Source organism: Hevea brasiliensis, chromosome 11, assembly GCF_030052815.1.
Source record: "Hevea brasiliensis isolate MT/VB/25A 57/8 chromosome 11, ASM3005281v1, whole genome shotgun sequence".
Taxonomy (NCBI): domain Eukaryota; kingdom Viridiplantae; phylum Streptophyta; class Magnoliopsida; order Malpighiales; family Euphorbiaceae; genus Hevea; species Hevea brasiliensis.
In genome coordinates this window covers 18,718,849-18,726,419 of record NC_079503.1, presented here as the reverse complement: position 1 = coordinate 18,726,419, position 7,571 = coordinate 18,718,849, and the positions used below count along the sequence as shown (strand labels likewise).

Here is a 7,571-nt window from a genome sequence, read left to right as displayed (position 1 = left end):
AACACCCCTTACCTGGTCTACAGTATAGCCAAGTAAGGCATGCTACATTCGATGTCGGAGCACCCTATCTTATCTTACTTTATCTCTTTAAAAATTTTGAGCTCGGTATATTTTAAAATAAATTAAATTCATAGGAGAAACTGGCGGAGTTTCCCCTAATTTATTACCGTTTGGCGTGTCTCGCTATTTAACTGTTTAAAAATCTCAATAATATTTCAATTTATATTCACCATAATCATCACATCATTTCAAACATCATTATGAAATTCAATTCCATACTCATTTGTACAAATCCATTCATGTTTAATTTATATATGAAAATTTTCAAACATCATTAAGATACATGATTTATACACTAATTGCATAAATTCATAATTTACATGATATACAAATTAATTATATATGAACTAGCTAATTTATTTATTTACATTACATAAATATTAATTACATTTTCACAACTTATATTACATTATAAGAAATATTTAAAATGTACAGAATACATTATTATGATCTATATGGGCCTTATCTACATGCATTGCTGAGGAGGTGACAACCTTGGACACTTTGCAGATCTGGACTCTAAAATCCCAGTCTAACGTCCACTGGACTTTATCTTCAGTACCTATGCAAGGAAATAATCCATCGCGCTAAGCATTTCTGCTTAGTGGTGCAATAATATAACAAGGAAATAATATACAAATAAAGATAGAAATAAAGCATGATTTGGGTAATCAAGAATTAATTTAATCTCGCATAAAATTTCTAATATTAACTATCTTTTATCCTAATTTGTTTATTTCTCATCGGAGGTGCTTAGTTCATAAATTTACTATAATAATATACAATATAAAAATAATCTAAAAATGTTAAATTTATGTTTATTACTCATCTTATGCTTATATAATAATTCAATTTAATTTCATTTATGTTTTCTTCTTTTCTCTACTCATTCTTAATTAAATTTTCATCAATAACTATTCACATTTTGTGTTATAATCCTCTCGTACTTGAATGGACAAGTTGGTCAAAAATCATCACTAAAGGTGAAATGACCAAAATGCTCTTCGTTTTGCTTATCGAGCTAAAATTGTCTGCACCGATTGATAAAATTTCCTTAGCGTTTTCTTGGCATTCTTTTGTTATCGAAGACTCAATAACTCTTCACTGGAGTCCCAAAAATTATTTCACAGGGTTTCTCCACTGGTCTAGGGTCGGCCACTGTCTTTACAGTCGCTTCCCGTTAGGTCACCCATCGCCATAGGTCCAGCTCATTTAACTTTCTGGTATTTCATTTCTTAAATTTTTTTCTTAATTTTTCTTGTCATTATTTAGTGTATTTATGACTCTTTACTCTAGTTTACATATAGTTCTAGACATTCTGGCTGTTTGGACAGACATTAGTCACCAGAATAGTAGAACGTACAGACTATCTAAAGTGAGGATGTCATAAGAACTATTAGCGAAAGAGGTATTTGTGATGAGCAATGACGACCTAATATCCATTGGTAAAAAAAATTAGAGATGACTTTCAATTATTAATGATAAAAACAAGTCGTAGGAAATAAGCATGCTTTTTGTAGTCGGACATGGGTACCATCTTTTTAAAATAATTTTTATAATTTAGGATAAGAGTATATACTCTTATAATTAGACAAATATTTATGATAATATTAACTAAGCTAATTTATAAGACTGTGAGAACATAATTTTAAATTTAAGAGGTAATAATTATGCAAAACTTAATTGCAGAAGTAAAAATATTAGCATAAATTGCTAACTAGTATCAATCAACAACCTCCCAATAAATCAATGATAGAAAAATAGAAGCTATTCTTAGACTAAGTTAAACTAGTTGTGTCTTCTAGCACATCACAAAGCATCAGCAACATGATTACAAATATTCTTCATTTTTGCAAATCTTATAATATTTTCACAATTTATGAAAGTACTATTCATATCCGAGAGCTCCTCATGAAGGATAAAATTAGGATAGTGCTCAAGTACTTAAAAAATCAAATACTTGGTGAGTTGATTCGATTATAATTGTGGAGCGCAAATGTTGCTACTATGATTCTTATTTGTGTCTCAACACGGAATTGTGGCATTTTATTAAGGATCCTTCATCTCTACTTCAAAACTCCAAAAGATCTTTCAATACAACTTCTCACGGATGAAAGTGCATGGTTGAACAATTGCCTTCTCTTACACTTCAATTGCCTCGAAGTAGTCTTTAATGTAGTCTTTTGGGCCTACTTATATGCTTGGATTCCTTGTCTTTCACCTTGATTTGTCACCTGGGTACTACCATTGGCATATTACTGCTTATGTGTTCAACAAAATCCTTAAAGAAAGTGTCTTCAATCCTCAATGCAGTCTCAAATTCAATACTAACATAAGTTAGTATGCAGTCCCAAAAATTATTTCACAGGGTTTCTCCACTGGTCTAGGGTCGGCCACTGTCTTTACAGTCGCTTCCCGTTAGGTCACCCATCGCCATAGGTCCAGCTCATTTAACTTTCTGGTATTTCATTTCTTAAATTTTTTTCTTAATTTTTCTTGTCATTATTTAGTGTATTTATGACTCTTTACTCTAGTTTACATATAGTTCTAGACATTCTGGCTGTTTGGACAGACATTAGTCACCAGAATAGTAGAACGTACAGACTATCTAAAGTGAGGATGTCATAAGAACTATTAGCGAAAGAGGTATTTGTGATGAGCAATGACGACCTAATATCCATTGGTAAAAAAAATTAGAGATGACTTTCAATTATTAATGATAAAAACAAGTTGTAGGAAATAAGCATGCTTTTTGTAGTCGGACATGGGTACCATCTTTTTAAAATAATTTTTATAATTTAGGATAAGAGTATATACTCTTATAATTAGACAAATATTTATGATAATATTAACTAAGCTAATTTATAAGACTGTGAGAACATAATTTTAAATTTAAGAGGTAATAATTATGCAAAACTTAATTGCAGAAGTAAAAATATTAGCATAAATTGCTAACTAGTATCAATCAACAACCTCCCAATAAATCAATGATAGAAAAATAGAAGCTATTCTTAGACTAAGTTAAACTAGTTGTGTCTTCTAGCACATCACAAAGCATCAGCAACATGATTACAAATATTCTTCATTTTTGCAAATCTTATAATATTTTCACAATTTATGAAAGTACTATTCATATCCGAGAGCTCCTCATGAAGGATAAAATTAGGATAGTGCTCAAGTACTTAAAAAATCAAATACTTGGTGAGTTGATTCGATTATAATTGTGGAGCGCAAATGTTGCTACTATGATTCTTATTTGTGTCTCAACACGGAATTGTGGCATTTTATTAAGGATCCTTCATCTCTACTTCAAAACTCCAAAAGATCTTTCAATACAACTTCTCACGGATGAAAGTGCATGGTTGAACAATTGCCTTCTCTTACACTTCAATTGCCTCGAAGTAGTCTTTAATGTAGTCTTTTGGGCCTACTTATATGCTTGGATTCCTTGTCTTTCACCTTGATTTGTCACCTGGGTACTACCATTGGCATATTACTGCTTATGTGTTCAACAAAATCCTTAAAGAAAGTGTCTTCAATCCTCAATGCAGTCTCAAATTCAATACTAACATAAGTATCATCCTCAAGATTATAAATTCTCACATTTTCTTCTTCACCAATCCTCTCTTCCCACTCATTTTCATCTCCTTGGCCATCCACACATTCCTCAATATGCACAACTAGAGGTTCCATAGAAGATATGTACACACTTTTCCCATATGCATAAGAATTTCCAAATATATGTTCGCATTTTTCTTCTAGAAAAGAGTTTATACCCTTCTCTCAAAATTTTGGGATTTCTTTAGTTCTCCTACAAGATAATAAACATTAACAATAAGAGCCCATTAAAAGCCTATGCTAGTGCTAGCCTTATCATGAATTGAAACTAAGGAGAAATAAATGCACCTTAATTTTCTTTTGCCGCAATTCATTGGAAGCCACTATTTTTCCCAAACTAGGATCCCACCTTGAGCTAGTTTCTAAGTTTTTCAAATGTTTCCAAAGACGCCAATTTTTCCTCATTCCATCATATTTATGCTTGCAACTGCTAGATTCACATGCACGTCCTATTATTTTTTTCCAACATCCATTTGAATTTCATTCCATTTAAAAGATTGTGCATGCCCATTCTTCATTATAAATTTAAGAATAACATCACATAAAATAATCATCTCCTTGTATCTCCACTTCATTACCATTTGAAAGTTGAAGGCATCTTACATAAAAATCAAACAAAAATATAATGTCACTAAACAAATTAAATATTGAGCAATAAAAATGCAGTGAGCCAAAATAAAATGCACCAAGCAGAGAAACAAAAACTGCAAACGAAAACTGTTGTGAGATATTGAGCAAACACTGAACCTGTCACTAAAAAAATGAAGCAAACCCATAGATAATTTTTTATTACTTTTCATTGTGGTGAATTCTATATTGAACTTTTAGTTTAGCTTAGAGAATCGACATGATTGTTTCAACTTTTGTTATGGATAATTCTAGCTCCATTTTACAGTATATAAGTCGTGGATAGATCATAATTCTTGTACAAATTTTTAAGGGCTGCTGCAATTAAAATAGTTGCATCGAAAAGTCAAAAAACGGAGTGATTTACTAGGAAAGTGGATTTAAAACATGCATTACTGAGATTGTGATTAATGATCGCAGAGGGCTATGAATAATACAATTGTTCTACAGGTGAATACAGCTTTTGGTATTCTATCAAATGTAATGCATCTTGTTTTTAACATTGCAAACTGGATGGCATGAGATTTCATTTAGTTGATGTATAATTCTAGTATTGTATTACTTTTGCAATGGACTCAAATCTTTACTAGGCCTATTGACATCCAATTGAGTTTTACATGGAATGATGCTTCATCTAAAAAAATGCTTCATTATTGTCCGTAGTTCATTATAGGTACAAGAGTTTTTAACTTCTAGAATGTTTGCAAGGAAAGACCAAAACAAGAAGACTTGAGCTAGGAACAATATTGAAGTTTGATTGAAGAAATTAGTTAAATCTATTGGCATGAAATGTTTGGGAGCATGTAACTTACCTTGAAACTGTAATTTCATTTCCTAATATGACATACACAGTGCAAATGCAGCAGCTATTACGTTTGAAAGCAATTCAATTTCAGGCTTTGGGAGTTGAGTTGTTGTTTTGTGTTGTTAGTATGGTTAATTAATTGGAGATTGTTATAACAAGCACGCAAATTTAAGGTACACACACAAATCGCACAATCACACAATATTGAAAAGAGAAGAAGAATAACACAGAATTTAACATGGTTCAACCATAAGATCTACGTCCACAGGCAAGACAAGAGAAAAATGTTCCACTATGATGAAAAGAGCAAAATACAATCAATCAGAACTCTCAAACCCTAACAAAGATTAAGGCCTATTTGGTGTTTCCCCCTCTCTCTTCAGTTTTATTTCCTTTATTACCGCTAAGCTTTGGAGCTAGAACAAATTTGGTATTGTTTTCCCTCCTTAAATTGAGTAACCATTCATAATCTTCTTTTATATTTTATTTCCTTTAATTGTTTTATAATAAGGGTAAACAAACATATCCTTAATTATTATAAAAAAGTATCAAAATACAAAGCCACCATGGCCATTTTGTTAATCAAAGGGTGGAATACTCTGTTCATTCTTGAAGAAATTATCAGGATCGACCCTCTTCTTCACAGCCGCCAATCTCAGAAAATTACCCTTGAAATATTTGCTACCATAGACTTGAGCTTCCTGGAAGTTGGTCTCATTGCTTGGATTTCTTCCAATGTCAAGATCTCTATAATTGAGAAATGCCTCTCTTGGGTTTTTGCTCACATATGGAGCCATTGAATCATACATTTCTCTTGCCAATCTTATATGACGATCTGTAGCCTCTGTTCCTTCTGTAAACCAGAGAGTAAAATACTGAATTTTGAATAGATATCCAGCTCTATGAGGAAATGGAGTTTTTGTAGATGAAATCTCTTTCATTATTCCTCCATAAGAGTTCCATTGCATTACCATTCCTTCCGTTTTCAGGAACTGCTTCCAAATGTTCTCCAAATCCTGCTTCGAAATTATCTCTTTCACATAATCTGATTTGCTTTTGAAGAACAACTCTGCTGGAATACTCCTGTTGAGTAGAGCTTCAGGAGGTGTTCCAAGTGGAATATTGGTCCAAAACATTGTAGATTCTAGCCAACTCACTTCTTTGCAATCTTCTTGCTTTAAACCCAGTTCAGGGAAGCTCTTTGTCAACAAGCTAAGAAGCTTCCCACTTTTTCCTAGGAATTGGCCAATGAAAGTGACTCTTACTGTCTTCTCATCTTCATCATTTTGAACTACTTGTGGTTGTGCTCTGATGAAAAGTTCTTTATCTATTTTACTTATAATTTGCTGCCACTGGTAAACAGTATCAGTTGCTCCTTCTTCCAAGGTCCTGTCCACCATGAAAACAGTCACCCTTTGAGGGACTCGAACTAGTTTGATCTTCCAAGAAAGGATGACTCCGAAGCTTGCTCCACCACCTCCTCTAATTGCCCAGAACAAATCCTCCCCCATGGATTTTCTGTTCAGGATATTACCATTGACATCAACTAGCTTTGCATCAATGATATGATCCACAGAAAGCCCATATTTTCTCAACATGTTCCCATACCCTCCTCCACTAAAGTGCCCGCCGACGCCAATTGTCGGGCAAACTCCGGCTGGAAAGCCATGAACTTTACTTTTCTTGGCAATCTCATAATAAAGTTCTCCGAGGATTGCGCCAGATTGAACCCACGCAGTCTCAGAGGCAATATCTATGTCTATAGACCGGAGATTGAACAGGTCAAGAATCACAAATGGGACGTCAGATCTATAAGAAAGACCCTCAAAATCATGGCCACCACTCCTGATTCTGATCTGCAAGCCATGAAACTTGGCACAAATAACGGTTGCCTGGACATGGGATTCATGCAGAGCAGTGACGATAGCTAGTGGTTTGGGGGTGTCAGAGGTTAAAAATCTGCGGTTCTTGATGTAAGCTACTAAAACAGATTGGAAAGAGGAATTGGATGGTGTATAGATGGCTTCAAAGATTGGATTGGAGGCATGAACATGATTAGGAAGGCACTGCAGGAAGTTGTCAAGTAGTAGTGGATAAGAAGTTGCTGCTGAAAATAGCAGCAGAGGTACTGAAAGTACTATCTGTGTTAGAGAAATTGAAGCCTTCATATTTCTATACTATTTTTGAGATATCAAGTGGTTGATCTTATGGCAATATTTATAGAGGGGGGAGAGGAAACTAAATTGTATTTGTCAAAGTCAAATATGCACACTTTGGTCAATATTTTGAAAGGAATACAGTTTTTATCAATTGGATATTGAAATTATGAGAAATTAATTTAATATGTAAAAAAATGGTTTTTATTATTCACAACAGTAAGGGCAAAAGTGTCATCAGAAAAGTCAACACAAAAGCTCATCAAATGAAATACGTTAATCCATTTTTATATGGTGTAATAATG

General features: G+C 33.3%; 1 protein-coding gene across 1 annotated transcript; it reads right to left on the bottom strand.

Moving 5' to 3' along the window:
* Positions 1 to 5,371: 5,371 nt before the first annotated feature.
* Positions 5,372 to 7,316, bottom strand: LOC110647391 (berberine bridge enzyme-like 17). Its single transcript, XM_021801194.2, has one exon. It carries the CDS (start codon positions 7,276 to 7,278, stop codon positions 5,689 to 5,691), a length of 1,590 nt encoding a protein of 529 aa, XP_021656886.2. The 5' UTR covers positions 7,279 to 7,316; the 3' UTR covers positions 5,372 to 5,688.
* Positions 7,317 to 7,571: the final 255 nt, after the last annotated feature.

Bases quoted from the DNA above. Each gene is read 5' to 3' on its own strand.
- LOC110647391 (XM_021801194.2), bottom strand. From the start codon at position 7,278: ATGAAGGCTTCAATTTCTCTAACACAGATAGTACTTTCAGTACCTCTG.